Source organism: Podarcis melisellensis, assembly GCF_964234715.1.
Source record: "Podarcis melisellensis genome assembly, chromosome: 15".
NCBI classification, from domain to species: domain Eukaryota; kingdom Metazoa; phylum Chordata; class Lepidosauria; order Squamata; family Lacertidae; genus Podarcis; species Podarcis melisellensis.
Window position 1 is genome coordinate 21996640 of NC_138532.1, and position 21617 is coordinate 22018256.

Sequence of the window (21617 nt, forward strand, 5' to 3'; positions counted from 1 at the left end):
TCTTCCTTTGTCAATGCTAGGACTCTCAATCCAGTATTGGAAGTCCCTCCAGTCGTATTGCACCTCCAATCATAGGAGCAGAAGATGACGACTTTGATGGTGAACAGGAGCAGGTGAATTTTTAACTGTTCTCTTGTTATTGTAAAAGACTGGTTGTGGTGTGATTGCTTCCCTGTGGCTAAGTGACAGGTTTGTTCATGCAGGATTTTCTTTTGGTGGTGGTAGGAGCCCCTCTTGGGAAAATTCTATTAAACTTGTTAGAAGATTCATTGAAAGATTGGGATTTTTTTGTTTTAAAAGATATAGGGTGGGAGCCATTTTTTCTATCCTAATTTGTAAATATGCTTAACTTAGTGGCTTTACTGAATTTTCTAGTCCTGGTACAGAAGAGGGGTGGGATTTGGGGTCGCCATTTCTAACCCTGCTTCCCTTCTGTAGGATAGTGGCTTTTTATTTTACCGGTCATCAGGACCTTGATAATAATAATAATAATAAAAAAAATGTAATAATTGCTTTGCAGAACCTACCAGTTATAATGGTCTACACCTTTAGAATGAAACTGGCAGTAAAGCAAAATAATCCTTTGCCCTGTTGGAGAGTGCCTTAGATGGAGGAGGATATCCCCCCCTTTTTTGTCCTGGCTGCTTTAGTTCCTGAAATTATATATTTGGATGTTTCCACTGTTGATATTTATTGATTTCAACTGTTTTATGTATAATGTGAACCACATTAATATTTGTAATCATATGAATGAAAATTAGCATTTACATTAAAATAAATAAATAAGTCCATCTCTTCCAAAGTATTTTGACTGACTGGAGATTTATAAGGAGATTAAATGTGTGTGTTTAGAAACTGTGTTAAAATGCAGGGTGGTGTGGAAGGAAAAGGAAGCAAGCTTATGCCAAGTTTTTCTGAATCAACAAAATGAGGGAGGGAGGAGGCAGATATCTTGGAGATGCTGGTTCTGATATTGTCTCATCTGTATGTACAGATCAATGGGCAGTGCAGCTGTTTCCAGAATATAGAGCTGTTGAAATCTCGCCCTGCTCACCTGTCTGTCTTCCTGCATCATGTCGTGTCCCAGTTTGACCCTGCTTCATTGGTAAGATGCCATTCTAGATGTTGTTTGAATCTAATGGATTTTGAATTTCTATTTAACCTATTTCCATGCAGTCATAGCCTTTTGGGTTCAGGAAGAAAAACCCTTATTTATTTTCAGATTTTAAATTTAGTTCAGAAATGAAGTTAATGCTCAAAGCAACTCGGCTGCTGGTGTTGGTCTTGTGTTTCTCAAAGGAAATTGTAACTCCTTTAGACTATCCTTTTAAAAAATCATTTTCTTTCCTCATAGCTTTGCTATCTTTTTGCGGACCTGTACAAACAAACAAACTCCAAAGAGACTCGGCGTGTCTTTAGTGAGTTTAACCAGTTCTTCTTGGATCGAGCTGCAGTAAGTTCCAAAGCACGCATACCATTCTTCCTGTATGTATTACTAATTGCAACTAATTTTGCTTTACTGATCTTTGATTTGATGGTCTCAGGGAGCAAGTTTTAACTTTAAATCATCATAATTGCTCTGTAACCAAATGTTCACATTGAGGCAGAATAGGCAGAGTCCCTTACATTTCCAAGGCAGATTAATTTTTAGATGTAGTTCTTAGACCAACTAATTAATTTTTAGATGTGGATCTTTGCTCAGCTTACATTTCACATTATACCAAAGTTTAAAACACACTATGGTTTACTGTAAACAAGTTTCCACGGTGCTCCCCCTCTCCTCCTGCAGCTGCCATGCCACAGATGAAATGTGTCGGAATCTGGCTTGTTGTTTATTTGGAAAATGCAGACCTTGGTTTGTTTGGTCTGCAGCCCAGCAGCAGTAGAAGGGAAGGCACATCACAATAACAGCTTATTCACATTAAACCATAGTTTAATGTGAATTTAAGACTAATGTGACACGTGAACCAGTTCATAACAGTCTTGATCAAGGGACCCAACACAGTAAAAGGTTGTATGCCTCATGCTTTGTGTGTGTGCGCGTGCGCGCATGTGCATGCATGCATGTACACACCCTGAGATGATGTGCAGTCGGAGGACATCTCTGAGGATGTGAAGGTGCCTAGACTGATTGATTGATTTTACTTGTACCTTTTTATTGTTGCAGAATCTGAAAGTCCCAGTCCCAGAAGAAATTTCTGCAGATCTAGGTAAGATTATTTTAAATCTTGCATTGAGAATGCTTTCTGATAAGCACCTAATACTGAAGGGGTTTTGTGTCCTCACAAGACTCCCTGTGATATCACAGAGCTGAATTTGGGAGACAGAAAGAAATTGCATTGGTGTTTATGTAATACAGACCTGCTGTGGGCTGCTAAATCCTTTGGTAACTGGGCAGGAAGATAATCCATGCTGCAGAACCCAAGAAAAAAAAATCACAGAGAAGTCTTTCATTCTGAGTGAAACAGATTGACATTTCTTCCTTTTACCTGCAGAAAAGAGAAGGCTAGACTTGATTCCTGAAGAATTGCACCGCCACTATATTCAAACTATGCAAGATAAAGTTTTTCCTGAAGTCCAGAGGCACCTTGAAGATTTTAGGTATATATTGATTGTGTGTGGCTTTCTGCTGGCTTCAAAGAGTAATTTTGCATCTTCTTTCTGACCTTCTGGCATGGTCCCAGTATGGGATGACTAGAGCATAGGCCAAAGCATTGAAGCCTTTTGGAGAGGGTTTGGCTTCTGCCCTTTCACAGCAGCAGAAGTAGCAGGAGGAAGGGTTGCGGCCTCAGCCTTTCCTGTTTAGCTCTTCTCAGCTGCCCTGCCAAGCAGCTGACCTCCATAGAGTCAGTCCTTCCTGGGAAGAGAAAATCTCTGCTTTTCAGTGAAATGGATCACTGTAAAATTATTATTATTATTATTTTAAAAATAGTCCACTTCAAAATTCAGAACTTATTTTTGCCGAGATAAATTCTCTGTGTGGGAAACTTCCAGAGTCCAAGAAACTCATTTCCGTGACATTAAAGAAAGATAGGCAGTTATTGTTGCTGTTTCATGAGCAGGTCTTCTAGCCTGGTATTAATATTCTGTGCATGCCTGATAGGGAAACCAACTGGCTGACACAGGCATAGCAACTGACTTCACAGTGACCCAGCAGTTCCTGTGCTCAGCATAGATTGTTTACACCAGTACTTGCTGGTCACTGTGTGTAAAAATCAGTGCTTCATGTTAAGGTTGCTGCACTGCAAGCTTACAACTTTGAAGTACTTGTTAGCTTCACCTTCTGCAGTGTGAAGTACAGTCTGTTGGAAGCAGATTCCTCAAGGGTACAAGCTTGATAGTGGCATGACTGGCTACGATGCCCCGAGGGTACATGTTAGCTGCCCTGAGTGATGGGTGTAGATTTCTTCAGTTCTGCTTCCCAGTAATTTCATTCAGGCTGCTGTTCCCCTTTGTATTCAGACAGAAACGCAGCATGGGGCTGACCATGGCAGAAGGAGAGCTAGCCAAGCTGGATGCAGAACGTTTTCGTGACCGGAGCACACTGGAGAAGGAGAGAGCATGTGCAGAGCAGATCATTACCAAAATTGAAGAAGTGCTGTAAGTGTGCGTGTGTTGGATGTGGTATCTCTGGCTCCCATAAGCAGAGAAGGGAATTTGATGATGATGTCTGTCACAGCTGCATTTCGTTGAAATAAGGCTCATATCTAGTCCTAACCAGGACTCAATTTTTCAAAGGACCTACAGAACCTCAAAAAGAATTCCATTCTGTAAAAGTTTGGTCTGACAGATAATTCAGAATTTGTCAGGCAGAATTAGAGAGAACAGGATGATGATGCGACTGCTAATTGGCTTCTTCTGCCACTTTCCTTTGCAGGATGACGTCTCAACCCATTGAAGAAGAGAAGAGGTAAGCAAATAGTTTCGTAGCTGTTGTTTTTAGTAGTGCCTTTGTCACAATCCTGCTCAGTGTTGTCTTTGTTGTGACCAGGTGGAGAGAGCCCTCTGCTGGCTGTGTGGGCATATTTAACTTATAAGTTCTAAGCAGTGCACAGTAAACTCAGTACTGGAAGTGCTATGACTCCTATCTTTCTGTAGCGTGAAAAAGCTCCCCACCACTTTGTTTCTTTTTACTTTTTGGCAGCATTCAGTAAATTTGCAAATCCGGTATATTTTGCTTTTAATAACTTCTAGTTCACTTTCTACATGATTATGCAAACTTCTCCAAAGCTTAGCAGTAGAGTACATGCTTTGCATGCAAAAGGTCCTAGGTTCAGTTCCCAGCAGTAGGGCTTGGAATGTCCCCTCTCTACAACCCCAGTGAGCTGCCGTCAGTCAGTGTGGGCAATATTGATCTGGCTGGACCAATGGTCTTACTCAGTGTATGGCAGCTTCCTGTGTTCTTTCAATTTCCAGCTTTTAATTCCGTATTGGCCCGAATATAAGCCACACCTGCATATGAGCTGCACCCTTAAAATTCAAGGCTTATTTGTGGGTGCGGCCACCAAGCCGGTGCTGACGCTTGGTGCCCCGCTGCTCAAGCTGGCACCAGCTTGAGGAGCTGGGTGCCTGCCTCCCAGCTGGTTGGCGGTGTGAGGGGGGAAGCATGCACAGGCCAACCAGCTAGGGAGCATGCGCACCGCCAACCAACTGGGAGGTTGCATGCACTCCCTAGCTGTTTGGCAGTGTGTGTGTGGGGAGCGGTGTGCCTTGCTCCCAGCTGCTTGGCGGTACGCACACTCCCATGGTGCTTGGCGATGAGGGAGAGCGATGTTCCCCTCTCCCAGCTAGTTGGTGATGTGCACGCTGCCTAGCTTGTTGGCCTGTGCATGTTCCCCCCGCCCCACCGCCAACCAGCTGGGAGGTGGGCACGACACTCTCCTCAACCGCTAAGTAGTTAGGGAGCACTTGCCACCAACCAGCTGGAAGGCAGGCGTGCTGCTCCCTCCACCCCCACCGCCAAGCAGCTTTCAGCAGCATATGGTAAAATGTCACAAATATATGCCACACCTTAACTTTTCAGGGTCTTAAATTGGAAAAATTTACGGTAGTAGTCATCAGGCTTATTATTTCTTTACAAGCAGAATAGATATGCTGGCCATTAATAAGGGTATCAATGTGTAGTGCAGAAGCAGTACAAACTGATTCTCCAATGCCAGACAAGTCCTTAAGTGAAGAGAAAACAATTTGCTACTCTCTCATTTCCCCATTGCTTAATTCAAGCAACCTGATACTACTTTTTATGTTGCTTAAATATATTTTATATTTGTGTTTGACCTTACCTACAGTTCAAGCATACAATATGTGGTTCTCACCTACATGAAGCATCTTGGTGTGAGAGTTAAAGAGCCCCGGGGGCTAGATCAGAAGCGACGGATTGGGTTCCTGCCAAAAATAAAGGTAATAGTGGCACATCTTTGGTTAGAATTTCTATCCAACTAAGTTTGGCAGGCAGACAGACTAATGAAAAACAGTAGTTGACCTTAATAGAACCTTGGTCTTAACTGTTACTAAATACTTCTGCTATCTCCTGAGTATACTTCATTAGAAGCTACTTGCACTTCTTGATTGGCAATATAGGATCTAATTGAGAACACAGAAATCCTCTTTAGCCTGCAAAGGCATTTTGCCTCAATGGAAATCAGTTGCACAGTGGAAAATAATTCTGAACTAACAACGATGTTGCAAGACAATTCAGCTGTGTCCATGGTTCCGAACATCTAATGAATTTTTTTTTTTAACTGGGTTCATGTGGGAAGGCTGCCTCAATTAATGCTCTCTTTGACTTCCTTTCAACAACAGCAGAGTATAAAGAAAGAGAAGGAAGGAGATGAAAAGAAGAGGAGAGTCTTCCCCAATATCCTGGGACCCCCAAGGAGGCCAAGCCGCCATGACAGCTATGCAAGTATGTAAGATGAAGAAATATATTATTTTTCTAGCATCCTGACTGGATTGTCCCAAAGCTGAGCATTGCTAGTGTGGGGTGGATGATTTGAGTGAAAACACAATCTCTCTGCAGCTGATTGCCTCTTGTCTATCCAGTAGGCAGAGCCATGGAAATGCAGAAGCAGCGCCATCCAAAGCACTTATCCACACCTTCCTCCGTCAGTCCAGAGCCACAAGACTCAGTCAAGATGCGCCAGAGTGGGTCCAGCGATGGCACAGATGCAGCCTACCCACCTGCTAACCTCATGTCTCCACAAGCTGCTGGAACTTTTCCTTCCCAGGAAGGGAGCAAGGATAGCGAAACAGGTGAAAAGAAAATAAGATTAAAAACTATGTGCTTTACTCGCTCTTCCCAGATTCAAGAAAACGAATGTTAAACTGCCACCAGAATTTCACCAACATGTAGGCTGCAGTCCTTTTGGGGTTGCTGTAGGTCCCTAAATGCTGAAGACTCAGTTACTTCTTGCTTGGTGATGGCGGTGCAGAGAAATGAGGTGGAGACACAAAGTAATTTTTGAAATGGATGTGATTGATCAAAGTTTGAGAGCGAAACCCCTTCTTTTATTTTTTTAGGGTCGAAGCAAGTTGGAGAAACTCCATCGTCTAGTGACTCTCTGGATGGTACACCTCGTACACCTAATACCGTCTTTGATTTCCCATCTCCACCACTTGACCATTTGCAGGAAGAGGAAGGAGAGTTTGACAGGCAAGTCTTAGCTTTGAGGATAAGTCATCATTGCCCAGCCTTTGTTCTGGGTGTGGGTGAGAGGAAAGTGGGGCACCAATCTACGTAGAAACCTAGAAAGGCAATGGTGTTCTAAATTTCTAACCTGTTCTCTCTACATGTAGCATAGCACACTCCTAGATGGTATGGAACCTTTATGCACAACCTATAACTTTTGTTTTAGACCATGCTATAAGATTTGTGACTGGCTGCCTTGCTCCATCAATCAGCGTTTGATAAATAATTATTTCCCTTCTAGGTTAGCAGAATCAGGAACACCAAAATCTTTCCGCAAGTGAGTACAAATGTGAAAGCAGATTTTGTCAGTGACACCTGAATTGGGCAGAGATCGCTAGAATAAATATCTGCTTGTGCTGCCTTCAGGTTAGGGAGGGCTTCAGGTGTTTAGAGGTGTTTTTAATATTATTTTGGGAGCTGCCCAGAGTGGCTGGAGAAACCCAGCCAGATGGGTGGGATATAATTTTATTTTATTTTATATATTTATTATTATTATTTTTCAGATTCAAATACATTAATATAAAGTTCTGTTTGGATACCTAGGCACAGTGCAGGACTGCTTGGTATAAGGATAAGGTGTCAATAAAAAATGCAGCTTGAACTTGCAGATTTTAATACAGTACCGGAATGTTTTCAGGAGAGATTTCCACCCCTTTGCATTGATCTACAATGTTACTTTAGTTAAATCACTTAGTTTCTGGCTACAGCTTTTATCTGCAGAGGGCATCTACACATTCCATTTCTCTAACCACAAGGCAGACTTTTTGATCAAGTCTCTGGGGTGTTTTATTATTAGCTTACATTTCTTATTCTTCCCATTCCACAAAGTCAGTTTCTAAAATTAAAATATTTCACTGGAACTTCCCTTCTCACAGGATGGACAGTGTGGGTGCTGTGGATAATCAGAGTGAAGATGAGCTCTTTGATTTTGACATGGAGACAGACCCACCCAACTGGCAGCAGCTTGTGAGCCGTGAGGTGCTGCTTGGCTTGAAACCCTCTGAGATTAAACGGCAGGAAGTGATTAATGGTAAGTTTTTATTTTGCATTGATCAGATTTACTTTAGATTGTCCAACCCTCCACATGCCAGTACCACCTCTGTCTTCATCAGATTGCTCTGAGTAGGAATTGATCTTTTTCACAAACTTCAGCTTTAGAAATCCAGGTACACAGATGTTGAAGGACGGGTGGAGGCTATCCTGGTTCAGCTTCTAAGGTCAGGATCTAGCCGAGATAGATTGAAAGGTGGTGGAACAGCTCAAAGGGAAGCCTGAAGGCTTTTCAGACTTCTACAAAAGGCAGTCTAATATTTTTGAAAGGCACGATCTGAACATAAATCCAGAGCTTTCTGGAATATTTCTTAATCTCAGTGCATGCAAATCTATAGTCTTTTTGTCCAGAAGGAGCTAATACACTACTTGGGACCAAATGCAATCATTAACACATCTTCCTTTTTTGCATATTCAGTTTTCCCTCTTGGGAGCCCTCAAAAACAAGCAGAGGTTCCCCACAGATTTAAGCTGCTGACTATGCAAGATGATCTGTTCCCTGAAATTGCCTAAATCTGATTCTCCAGCTCCAGATTTTAAACAGTTTAATTTCTTCCCATCCTTTTCGGTTTTTCCATTCAAAGGCCATTTCATCTCTCTTGTCTCTTTTATTTCTAGAGTTATTTTACACTGAGCGTGCTCATGTCCGAACACTGAAGGTTCTTGATCAGGTCTTCTATCAGCGTGTGTCCCGTGAAGGGATCTTGCCTCACTCTGACTTGCGGAAAATATTTTCAAATGTGGAAGATATCCTCCAGCTCCATGGTGAGTGAGGGCATCTAACTGCTTTCAACCCTGCTTTAAAACAGTAGTGGCAATATGCACAGGCTCTTAATGTGGCTGTGTTGAAGTAAGAGCAACCCTGAAGTAACAGACGACTGTGTGCAACTTACCCAACAGGGAGACCTTACAGAACAGTAATTGGATATGCAATATTTACAAAATACTGTTCTTGGGTTTCCAATGATCTATAATATCTGAATCCTTTCTTTCTTGATACGAAGCTCCATAAGTTTCTGGTGTGCATTTGGCTTTCTGACACAAGCAAGGACTTTTGACTCACCTCACATTGAAGGGGCAGCACAGTGAGGGTTAACTCTGAACTGATTGGCCAATGTTTGCCTAAACATAGAAGATCCTTATTGCTCTCAAGCACATCAGGCGTCAATGGATTGGAGCAATTGCATGAATAGTTTGAAATTGGTTGGTAATTTCCTCTTTCTTCTTTTTCTTGGTTATTTAGCTGGATTGAATGAGCAGATGAAAGCAGTGAGGAAAAGGAACGAAACGTCAGTTATTGATCAAATTGGAGAGGACTTGTTAACTTGGGTAAACTGAATTCTGTTTGCTCCCCCCCCCTTTCCTTCTGAAAACTGAAATGTTTTGAGAAACCAAAGATTGAAGTAGCAAATAGAGCCACAGGTCAACATTGGCAATTTGTCTAGTCTGAGAACCCATTATCAGGAATTCTTCATTTCTAAAAGAATAGCATTGATCTGGGGGAGTCAAGTTGTGCAAGATGAAGGGAGTTCAGTATGGTGTATGTGTTTCATTTCTCTTACAGTGTATCCATCTATCTGAGCACTTCTTTTATTCAATTAACAATAAATGAATGAGTCATTTAGCTTAAAGGTGACCTACAAAACGGGGGAGGACTTGTTTATCTCTCTAAAAGTTGTCTGTGAAGTTCAGATAGCATAAAATTTGGATGTGATACTGGAAATGAACCACTGTAGAAATGTTCAAGTTATAAATTACTTCATCAGTTTTGTGGATTAACCCCCCCTTTTATTCCAAGAAGAATCATGATCTTATATGGCTTATTAAAACTATTGTCAGACTACATTTCTGAGACAAGACTTTTATCATAGAAATCCTAGGTAGACATGTACTAGTAATGGCATTCAGCAAGCTCTAGTTACCCTAACCCCACCATGATAACCACCCAAAAATAAGTGGCACCCATATCTACTTGGCATTAATTTACTTTCTATATCACTATTTATTGAGTTTTACATGGGCCATTCTTCACAGGAATCCAAAACTTAAACCATAACATGAATTCCTTCTTCCAATTTTCTATTTGAAAAGATGGTCCAATGGTGAGAACTGGGAATAGGGGCCATAGGAGGCTGTTCTTCTGAGGTACTACTCAGCCCTATTTTGGATACATTTTTGACAACATCTCCTTTGTTAACAGAATAACAGGGCATGCCAGTCTTTATGTCATTATATGACCTTTCTTGCTTTGTGCTTTGCTACATTTGGTTCCCTTGGTTTCTTGTCTCAGTTCAGTGGAGCAGGGGAGGAGAAAATGAAACAAGCCACTGGCACTTTCTGTAGCAACCAGCCCTTTGCTCTGGAGGTGATCAAGTCACGGCAGAAAAAGGACTCTCGCTTCCAGACTTTTGTCCAGGTAATTTTGATTTGTATAAATCTAGCTTATACCTGCTAGAGGACCGGTACGCATTGTAGATTAGGAAAAACCAATGTGGATTGTTGTTGTTTTTTTACTACCATCTTTGGTAGAAGAATCTTAATCCTAAATGCTGCGTGGAATACGTCAATCTCCGATTTCAGACCAAATGGGAGTTGGTCTATATAGTACAGTGAACTAGAAGATATCCAAGACATTCCTTTGGTGAGCTCAGCAAGTCAGAGGATGTGTTTAGGGAAGCTTTTAATGTTTAATAGGTTATTGTATTTTAGTGTTTTGTTGGAAGCCGCCCAGAGTGGCTGGGGGGGACCCAGCCAGATGGGCGGGGTATAAATAATAAATTATTATTACCCAGCTTGCATTGCTCCACGTCAAGTACATGAGATGGCAGGACCCCTTTAGATGGACTTGAAGACTGTCCAACACATCTAGTCTGCAGGCACTTAAGTTCTCAGTTCCCAAAGTAGGACTTCACAAGAAGCTCTTAGAAGTGTGAAATGTTAGTTATCTTAAACTAGAGTAAGCACAGCACTCCTTGTTGAGCAATGAGGGGAGATGTGGTGGGGTTTATGCCATCCATTACTGAGGAAAAGCCTTTTCACATTGGTTGGAATGTCTGGCAATTTGGAAGCAGTGGGAATTCTGAAAAATGTGTAGTGCATTTTCTCCATGGCACTAAAGACTAAGACGGCTCCTCTTTAAGTAGGTGACTGAGATTGATTGCTGATGATATCAGGTCCATATGAAGTAATGAGGGAAGGAAGCCACCGCCAGTTTTTGTGATGAGCCTTTCCTCTATATAATTGCCCAGTACAACAGGGCTGTGTTGTCTGTCTGATAAATCTTAGCGTTCCTTGACTTGTATTTAATTGCCAAAAATGTGAGCCAGCAAGACATTTATATGATGAATAGACAGTACACATTCAGGTAATTATGGCCTTAATAAAAATGACAAATGCTGTTATTATGCTGTTTAAATTTAGGATGCTGAGAGCAATCCACTCTGTCGCCGACTGCAGCTGAAAGATATAATTCCCACTGAGATGCAGAGGCTGACCAAATATCCCCTTCTGCTGGATAACATTGCAAAGTACACAGGTACCATATAGCTCTTTCAATTAGTGAGTGGTTGGGACTTCAGCAGTTGCAAAAGAACAATTTGGGTTTCAAAAGGAATCTGACATCCATGACTCACTCTATTCAGTGCCGTCAGTCCCTGCCCCTAAGGTATTGCCACGTTTCCTCTTTCAAGTGCCAAATGTCTTTCTCTGAATTGGTGAGGTAAACTGCTTTCCCTTGGTCAACAAAAATGTAATGCAAAAATTATTAAATTCTGCTGAAATAATTGTAAAGCATCCTCTTGAGTTTACTCTGGATGGAAGAACTCTGAGTGCTTTGTTTTGTCATTGCTGTTGCTGCCTTTCTATATTCTTAATTGCTGTAGCATGCATGCAACAGAACCTTGCTAAATTTTGGTTAAAAGTGCATCTGTGTAATACTATGTAATACTTTTATGGGGGCTCATCAACCTGTAAAGGTAGCCCATCTCAGGAAAAGGAAAACTGATCCTAAACCTCTGCTACCTTGCAGCTATACTCATTCATGAGAGAGGCTTCAGAACTTAACATTTGACTTCACCCCCAGAGACGCACTCCTTTTCTCATGTCAATAACAGATGATGTGTGTTGTTCACAGCTTGTCCTAATAGCAGGGTTGAGATTCTTGAGAGTGAGCTATACAGTATACAGCTCTCATTTGACGCCAACAATGTACATGATGTGTGCTAATGATATGTTAGGAAACACAGTAGTGACTTTTTGTCACACTTCTAGATCTTTTAAGTTGCAACATGAGAAGGAGGCATGGTAATCAGAGAATATTATATACACACTCGGCATAACGCTCTCTTTTTTGTATTGCTAATTGAGTCAAGTAGAATGTGACAACGTCTACAAGTACGTTTGTGGGCTATTCTCTGGAGACAACTGTCTTGATCACTGTTTCATTTCTAGAACAACCTGGGGAGAAAGAGAAAGTGAAGAAAGCAGCAGATCACTGTCGGCAGATCCTCAATTATGTGAACCAAGCTGTCAAAGAAGCAGAAAATAAGCAGGTGAGAGGAAGGAGGAGGTCCATGGGTCTGGGTCTGGAGAAGATAAGAGTGAGAGGTGCCGCCGTGATGTGTAACATCCATAGCAAGAGGATGGAGATAACATATGTGCAACTGTCCTCCTAAAGGGATCCCAAATTGAGATCAAGTGCTGTTGCCTGGATGCAGCCATTTAGTCACGCCAATGTAATTGGCTTAATTTTCTCTTTCATGTATAGCATTTGGAAGACTACCAGCGCCGTCTTGATTTGTCCTACTTGAAGCAGTTGGAGGGCCCTATGCTGGATGAATTCAGGGTGAGTGGAAACATTGTGAGACGAGCCCTGTCAATTCCATCAGGTTTTAATATATTCTTAGATCCTTTTGCCACCAGCTCCACCTCCAGTGTCACCACATAGAATATTTGTAACCTATGGAATGTACTGGTGGTGGTGCTCGCATCTTGCATGAAGCTGCATATTCCCTGGAGTAATTACTTACTATTGTTTTTCTCCTTTAAAGTCTTTAGACTTTAAGCTTCTTGCTGCTCCTCATTTTGTAAGCTTTATTAGACTTCCATATTTTATTTCATTATGTTATTTATTTATTATAAAATTTCTAACCCACCTTTCTTTCAAAATGAGCATAGAGTTTTCGTGTTAGCTGACAATAGTTGGTTTTTGACATTTATTACCTGATTTATTGATTTAATATTGTCACTGCTACAAGGCCCACCAGTTAAAACACAGAGATCTGTTAGATTTTGCTATGCATTGTATTGACAAAAATAAAGGCATGAAGTTTCATCTGATCAAGTGCCTTTTTCTAACCCATAAAAACACTTTAATGAATTAAATAACTTTTAAGCCAGTCAGCTGACTTGCACTATTGGATATACATGTGCAGGCATGTTATAAAAATTCCTAGAAGTACTCTCCTGGAATATGTTTCTTTAATTGTGCATTTCTAAGAATTTCAGAATTACTAAGGTTCATGCATGTCATGAAATTCAGAGTCTATCATTCAGTAGCTTTGTAATACCACGAAGTTTAAAATTCTACCAGAAAAGTACTACAAAGTGTAAACTGTGATATAAAGAATTCAAGGTGATCATGAAATGTTAAGTTTGTGATGGCAGTGCTTGAAAGGTCAGAAAGGAAGGGCTCATAAAAATTCTATTTTACATGCATAACGTCTCAGTATTGGAAACTTTCAGGTGCGTGACAGGCATTGAGAACTTACATGACCTTGCAAGTACCCATATATTTGTAACCCCTGTTGGTTCATTTTCATGCTTTTGATTTATAGTCTGTCATATTCATAGGACCAAAGGTGGGCTATGGATGTTTGGTGAATCAGCAGTTTAATTTGCAGATTTGTGATATGAGAAAAGATGATAGGGCCCCGAAATAGATGGTTCTACTGACTGTCCTTTGTTATGAAAATGGCTAGAGCAGAGCCTTGGGTTCATGTCCTACCCTCCCCTCTTTGGGCATAAAGGGAGAAGATTAGAAACTTATACAATACTTCTAGTTTATGACAAACCATAGTTTGCTGCATGTGGCCAAAAGAACAAATTATGGTTTTCTATAAGCTAGAAGCAAAAGCTCCCTTCATGTAATGTAGTGGAAGGAGGAAATGTGGAAGCCCAGTGGTTGCAACTGCTTCTGTAACTGAAAGTCATGGTTTGTCATTTTTGGTGAATGGAGCCTTTGTACAGACTAAGGAAACCTTTCCACTCCAGTCGTTATACTAGAATTTGATAGGTAGGCATAGGAATTCTAAATGTTAACTATCTGATATCAAAATATTAAAGAAGTCCTGCGTCTGGCAAAGTGAACTCTAGCTCATGAAGGCTCTTGTTACAATTTATCTGAATAGTCTTTGAGGTGCCCCGGGTTTTGAGTTGCTTGGGGCTATACTTAAGGTGAAATTGGCCCCTCCAGCCTTTTAATTAGGTACTGCTTTTCGTTTTCACACTATTAATGTTCAACTGTCATAGTCTGAAAGATTTCCACTATGGAGTCCTCCAGTCAGTATTGGTGAACCTCCTGTGAATGGTGCTTTTTTGCTCTGTGTTATGTTGACAGAATTTGGATTTAACCAAGAAGAAGATGGTCCATGAAGGGCCTCTGACGTGGAAGGTGAATCGGGACAAGACAATTGGTAATCATGTACATCATGTTGACAGGCTTTTTGTGAGATTTTTAAGTAGAAGGGGGAAATTAGGAGGTGCACCTGCACAAGTTAGCTACTAACAATAATGTATGTAGGTTTCTTGAAGCTGATTAAGCTATTTCTGGGCATTTTGGAATGGGTTGGAGGATCATTAAGATTATGCAAGGACACAGCAGTGATATGCAAGATGATTCAATCCCCTCTGTAGTTCCAAGGTGAATTATTTGCATGCCTTGCTGAGAGAGCACACTGCTGATTATTGTCTTTGCGCGAGTTTGCCATCTATGTGCCACAGAGAGTGATCAGTAACCCATTCCTGACTGCCCTTATAACCCACTGCAGATCTCTACACGCTGCTGTTGGAGGATATTCTGGTGCTTTTACAGAAGCAAGATGATAGACTGGTGCTGAGATGTCACAGCAAGATCCTGGCTTCTGCTGCAGAGTGCAAGCATATATTCAGCCCTGTCATCAAACTGAATACGGTGCTGGTTCGCCAGGTGGCCACAGGTTAGTGCAGCTCCAAGGGCCAGATGGTGGCAGAAGAAAGATGGTTTCAGGAAGATAGTTTTGTCTAACAGAGCCATTGCTCAGATGGAAAAAATGAGTCTACACTGAACTAGAGCTGCAGATCTGATTACAGTCTGCTTATGCATCCTTGTAACTGGATCAAGCCTGAACGGCACAGGGAAATTGTATGAGAACGTTTCCCCCCTCTCCATGTTTCCCACAATCAGTGTCTTGAAGCAAGGTTGTGTCTGTTGGGATGAGCCTAATGTTATCTCATTCTGTTTTTGAAACTTTGCCAAAGTATGCCTGCCTAAGCTTGGAACAGCTTTGCTGTTAGCTACATCTACTGTGTTGTATCATTTAGGTAGCTCCGACATTTACTTCCCAAAGCACTCCTTTAGTTTTCTGTCCTCACAGTAATGATGTGAGTAGGTCACTGGTATTTCCTGTTTATTATTTTCCAAGGCCACATAATGAATCCATGGTAAATATCAGACTTGAAGCTCATTCTTCCAGGTGCAAGCCCAACTTTCTGTTCAGTTTACCATACTTTCTAGAAACTTGACACCCCTGGGTCCTAGATTTGCTTGTTAATTGCATTAATTTACGGTGCATGACTGCAACTTATATGTGCTTATTGTTGTTCATCAGTTGGTTTAGAGTGTGTCTGCTTTGTTCATACCAGGAGGAACAGTCTCTGTTCAAATGTATTGTTTCGGACAGTATGGCCAGACAACACTTTGGTCTTATTGTTTTTGTTGGAAATAACATAGCTGGATTAAACACCAGTGTGCACTCAGTGTATAACCACCCTGCAGATTTGAACAGAGCAGACACTCCAGTAATATTTCTTCTGGGGAATTCAAGAAGTCAATATAGGGAGCAGTAACATTGCTCTGCCATCAATTTTTGAGCTCTAGAAATGAAATCCCATCCTGTATTCATGCAGTTCTTTGTGTGAGTTCTCCTCCCCAGCCTTAGCTACATTACATGCCTCCTGATTTCTAGGTAAAACAAAGCAAGACAAGATGCCATCAGATTTAACTTGTTCTGTATTTCCCTCCAGATAACAAAGCCTTCTTTGTCATCTCCATGTCAGAGAATGGAGCCCAGATATATGAATTGGTGGCACAGACGGTTTCTGAAAAGACTGTGTAAGTGAGCTTGGCAGTCATCGCCAATGCAGTGTGCTTATCATTTTCTAAGGAGGGAGATAAATCTTGTGTTCCAGATCTATGAAGCAGCTTCCCACTCAAAGTAGTATAGTTGTTTTTAGAATTCCTGATTTCCCCCTCTTTACAGCCTCTGAGTTAATGCTCTAAACTCCTCTCCAGCTAGGAAGAATGGGGCATATACTTAGAGGGATTCAACTGGTCTACAGCATTGGAGCCTACATAGCTTACCCATCTGTAGAGCTGGCCTTGGTTGTAAGCTTAAGTCAGCAGCACCTCCAAACTTAGATGGTTGAATACATTGTATCTGGTTACATTTAGTAATGATTCAAATAGAGAGATATGATGCTTGCTTTCAGTGAGATATAATGTTGGACAACCTGTTTCTTTTTTCCTAAAATAAACGAGCTAGTATAAATGCCATCTTCTTGCTTTGTGGTCTTCTAGGACTTCTTTCTCAATTGACTCAAAAGCAGGGTGCAGGGTACAATCTTCAAGCTAGAAGTTTTGATGAAACTGCCCATTTGCTGTTTCTGGTCCATTTTGTGCCCTGCAGTAAATTATTCAAGGTTAAAAGGAACAGCTTTTTTTTCTGGGCAAAAGTGGTGTAGGCTGCTTATAGAAATTTTGAAGTCTTGGCATGTCCCCACCTTTTCTTTAAAACTGTTACAGCTAAGAGAGAGAAGGGAGACTCTTAGAAAATTTGTCAGCTTCAGGGAGTTGGCAGTGATCCAAACCTTTTGCTGTTTGTTTTAATAGTCCTCAAGTCTTGTATAGCAGAAAATTGTCATTTCCTCTTTCTGCATGGTGTTTTAATTAAGAGTTTGTTTAGAAGGTCAGGGATTCCAGAAGTGACTATGCCATACTGATTTAAATACATACATACATGCATACTATCTTAAGACAGGGGGAAATTGAGGGCATCTCATAAATTTTGCTCCTCGTCTTTGGTAATTCCCTGGTCGTCGTTGGCTTTGTTGTTTCATTGTTTTGGTGAATTATATACTCTCTGCTTATTTTACTGTAATCTTCTCAGAAGAATCCATTATATTACAGTACAATTTTACAAGATCATATTTATATGCATTTAAAAAGCCTAACTCTGTTATTATCAAATATATTTCCTGAAGCAAATTTAAGTAGCTGAAATCACCACCATGTGTTGAATGCTATGTCAATTATGTTCCATCCGCCTAACAGTACCATACAATGCAGCCTATAATGTGGTTGGGGTGGATGAGTGGGAGGTTGCTGCCAGTTTCTCTAATTGAATACTTTCTCATACTTTCTGTTTCTGAACTCACCTCTATGTAGCATGAGAGATGATAGCTCGGCTGTTATTTACAAGGCTCCTTTCTCCTGACTCAAATCCTGTTTTCACAGAGGACTGCTCTTTCAGCCACTAATTAACACCTTTGAAGCAAATCCCAAAGGTGGAGGGGGAACTAACATTGCAGAACAGTTATGTCAACAGGCCGCAGCTTTGCTTTCAGAATTTCCTTTCCCATGTTACTTGTTTTATTATTATTTCTTTGATTTTTATCCTGCCTTCCTCCCGGGCAAGCCCAGGGCAGCAGAAGCAGCAATGGCAAAACATTACAAAAAACAAAACCCTACTACTAAACACAATTTAAAAACATTCGTAAAAACATGCTTAACCAGTGATCTCATGGGTGTCAAGGACAGTGTGTTTCAGCTGCCAAATGTTTGGGCAAAGAGGAATATTTTAAATTTTCTCCTGAAAGTCAGTAATGAAGGAAACAGGCACATCTCACTAGGGAGAGCATTCTATAAGTGGGGAACTTCTGCTAATAAGTTCCTCTCAGGGGTCACTGCCAACTGAATAACCCACCAACAATGCCTCGCATGCTGATCATTTGGTCCAAGATGATGGTTAGTACTTTCCCCAATATTTTAGGTATTTTGCAGTGTTCAAAACTCCCATTGTTCTAGGCACGTTTTGCGACAGGGAATTTCATTAATGTGTGTAGTTTGTGTGCTCTGGGTGCAGTACTGCACCTAAGATTTCAGATTATAACTGCCACTGCTGGAAGAAAAGGAGGACCTTTTTCAGTCTCCCGACTTCCAGCCACTCTCTGAAGACTGGAGAAGGGACCATCATAAGAATATTAGGGGGGCGGGCAGGAGAAGTATGGCTTTATTTTTTATTTTATTTTTTGCAGTCTTCAGATGAGGACTAGACCATGTGAAAAATGAACGTAAGATTTTAGCTGCAGCTCATTCATTTTCAGCTTTGTATTCTTGTTATAAAAAAGTGTGCCTAGACACTCTGTTGCAGTGGCCATAATCTAAGTTTAAGGTGCCATTTAGCTCCTAGCTTTCATATCTCAGTTTCTAACATTGGTACTTTGGTCCACAGCCATTTAGGGATTTATATGCTAGGAATAACATATTGAATTTGGCCCAGTAGCTTACCTGCAGCCAGTGCAGAACTCATTCACCAGGCTACCCACTTACCAGCCTAGTAGCTGCATTCTAAACTTGCTGCTCCCATTGGATTGTCTTCAAGGGCAGCGCCACACACAGCTGTTTACTGTAGTCCAAGTGGGAAGGCACCAGAGAATGGACAACGGAGGGCAAGTTATCCAGATCTAGGGAAAGCTGCAGCTGGCAAATACGTCTAAGCTTTCCTAGCCACAGAAGGCACTTGAGTGACAAATGAAAAGTTGGAATCCAGGGCTACTGCCAGGCTATGAAGCTCTTCCTTCAGGGGGAGTGCATCTTCTCTCAGGACAGGTTGTACACCTAATTCCCAGACACAGGAACCACCCACCTACATCACATCCATCTTACCAGAATTCAGCCTCAGTTTATAAGCTTCCATCCAGCCATTCACTACCTTCAGACCTTGGTCCAACACCTGCACAGCCTTTCCTAATTCAGATGGGATGGAGAGATGGAGCTGTGTGTCATCTGCATACCAATCGCATTGTGCTTCAAATCCCCAGATGACAACTTTCAGTGGTTTCATATAGATGCTAAATAGCACAGGACACAGAATGGACCCATGTGGATTCCCATAGCCCAAAAGCCATGAAGCCAAGCAACAATCTCCTAGTACCACTTTCTCTTAGTGACCCTGCATGAAGGAGTGGTAGAACCACTATAATTAAGTACCTCCAACTCCTGCCTCCCTGAGTCATTCCAGACAAATACAATGAGCAGTGGCGTCAAAAACTGTCGAGCTGCCAAGGAGACCAGCAGGGTTGCACTCCCCCATCTCTCCTGATAGAGGTCATACAGGTTATGCCAGAGATTAAAATTATTCATGCAAGAGGCCCAAATGGGCCTTTTGTGTTGTGTGTCTTGGGATGTGCCTTGAATTTCTTTCCCTAATTGATAATGTTTCTTCCCACTCAATAGTTAATCCTGAATTGCATATTTAGCAGTTGCTCTTGCACACTAGACATATTTGGTGACTGTAACAGAGGATTTAGAGTTTAAAAGGCATCTTCTGCATCATCTTCCTGTGCACACTGCAAATGTTTTGAAAAGGCCTGAGGAGCATTAATTATAAATTTGAAAAGTTTGCTGCAGAAAGAGAAATCTGCAAGTCTGTCTTTCCTACAGGCAATGTCCAATTAAAATGACTTCTTCTGTGTACCTAAAGATCTCAGCAGCCTGGCAAGTTTTGTCTGTGTGTTTTTGTTCACCTACTTGGAATCTCAAATGGGCTATTAAGTTCTAAGTGCAGGAGTTAGAGGTGTATGTTTGGGGATAGTTTCTGCAGTGATTCTCTGCATATTTAATAGGTTGCAGTGTTTTCTGGTGTTCAGCATAAACTCTTTACTCATCAGTTGCCAAATAATCTGACTAGTTTTTTCAGTAAAATGTTACATTGCTGGAAGTAGTTTGCATTTTCCAAGCAGACTGCACATTGTGGAGCTTTTCTTTAGCCAGCATGGAAGCAGTGGTTGTTAGTTTCTTAGCAGATTATTTTTTTAAAAAATGTAAATGGGATGCTGAAGGCGGGACAGAACAACTTATTTCTCCTTTGCCAGGGGTTGCCTTTCCTGACTTCTCTTAACCCCCCCCCCCTCTCTCTCTCTCTCTCTCTCTCTCTCTTCTTTCTCCCATTGCTGCATTTGTACATTTCTTAGGGCTTTGGTGTTTGGTTTCTGGGTGTCCACTGATAGATGTGGCAGGATCAGTTAGTTTTTATGCATTTTTTGTCATTGTGCGTACCTTAAACATTTAAGGAAACCAGAATAGCAACATGCTGTGCTTTGTCACCAATTTCCCCCTTTTCAGTGCTCTGCTACTGGGATTTTCCCCATCAGCTTCCCTCCCTGCTCTGGGTCCCTTCAGCCCTCATCCAGTAGCCACTTTTTTCTTTTTGACAACTGAGTGCATGTACAGCAAAGCAGCATGTGCTCCAGGAATAAAGAATTTCCTTTCGTGGCTTTGTGTGAATGTGATGGAGACCCTGTGCAGTCTTAGCTACTTGGCCATCGCAGAGACAAGGCTTCTTGTTTCTAAGCTGTTTTTCCATCTCTCCATACTGAACAGTCATTTATTGCTTCTGTTCACACAGCAACCCTAAGAGAAGGAAATAAATGTATGCAAGGAACTGGCAACGGTAAATTTAAGCCGACGGGGGCAAACTGAAATGATAGGTTGAAAGAGTTGTGAGCAGCACTGAAACCTCTTGTCCCTGTGTATTAGAAAGATGTGAGGAAGAAGTGCAGGAAGAATTAGTTAGCAGTTTTGCTAAAACTCTGCACACTTCTTTTTCTTGGGCATCATGTTTTACACTAGTTCTTTTTTTACTTATCTACAGGTGGCAGGACCTCATAGCACGGATGGCAGGAACAGTGAAAGTTGGACGAGGTAGAAGCGTAATTCCATTTCCGCCGTCTGGGCCATGCGAGTAAGTTGTGTGTTTGCTTGTGTCCATACATTATAACCGGGCAGGTTCTAAACGAAAGAAAGAAAGAAAGAAAGAAAGAAAGAAAGAAAGAAAGAAAGAAAGAAAGAAAGAAAGAAAGAAAGAAAGAAAGAAAGAAAGAGAAATTGTGGATGGTGATACCACTTTTTATGTGGTTGATTTGTTTTCTCTCTTTGGTTTGCAGGGAAGATCATGAGGAGGAAGACCAGCAAAAATTAAAGGAAGAACAAGCTACTCCTGATAGCAGCATGCAGAGTCCAGGTAAAAGTTACATGCTTGGTATTGGGTCCCACCACTGTGGCGTGAGTTACCTTTATACCTTTAATGGTTTATGGTAAATCCAAGGTTTTCTTTATTGTGAATTGTGTTTCAAGTGTTAGATGTGCATGTGGCACAAAAGTCACTTTTGAGCCATAGTCGATTTATTCCTTCCAGGTTTGTGTCTCTTAATAGCCCAATGTACTGTATCTATTTATACTTTACTGTCTTCTGTCCCCATCTCCAGGACTAGAAGCATGCATGCATTTAGCATGTTTAATAGCAATGTTTGTATTTTGTTATAGCCTTCCTAAAGCTATAGGCTA

General features: G+C 41.3%; 1 protein-coding gene across 4 annotated transcripts in view; it reads left to right on the forward strand.

Annotated features, from left to right (window-relative positions):
- The window catches only part of ARHGEF12 (Rho guanine nucleotide exchange factor 12), an 85265-nt gene that overhangs the window by 53462 nt on the left and 10186 nt on the right, over positions 1–21617 (forward strand). For 3 of the 4 annotated variants that reach the window (XM_081889735.1, XM_081889737.1, XM_081889738.1), the window contains 24 exons: positions 21–113; positions 995–1105; positions 1355–1453; positions 2168–2210; positions 2496–2601; positions 3463–3600; positions 3878–3910; positions 5289–5400; positions 5803–5905; positions 6043–6252; positions 6520–6652; positions 6930–6965; positions 7564–7718; positions 8357–8503; positions 8982–9067; positions 10029–10154; positions 11159–11273; positions 12188–12288; positions 12504–12581; positions 14355–14430; positions 14785–14952; positions 16019–16106; positions 20926–21015; positions 21218–21294. In XM_081889735.1, coding sequence (XP_081745861.1) covers positions 21–113; positions 995–1105; positions 1355–1453; positions 2168–2210; positions 2496–2601; positions 3463–3600; positions 3878–3910; positions 5289–5400; positions 5803–5905; positions 6043–6252; positions 6520–6652; positions 6930–6965; positions 7564–7718; positions 8357–8503; positions 8982–9067; positions 10029–10154; positions 11159–11273; positions 12188–12288; positions 12504–12581; positions 14355–14430; positions 14785–14952; positions 16019–16106; positions 20926–21015; positions 21218–21294 — 2524 coding nt within the window. The remainder of the gene's footprint in view (positions 1–20; positions 114–994; positions 1106–1354; positions 1454–2167; positions 2211–2495; positions 2602–3462; positions 3601–3877; positions 3911–5288; positions 5401–5802; positions 5906–6042; positions 6253–6519; positions 6653–6929; positions 6966–7563; positions 7719–8356; positions 8504–8981; positions 9068–10028; positions 10155–11158; positions 11274–12187; positions 12289–12503; positions 12582–14354; positions 14431–14784; positions 14953–16018; positions 16107–20925; positions 21016–21217; positions 21295–21617) is intronic. The other variant, XM_081889736.1, reaches the window with a different exon arrangement.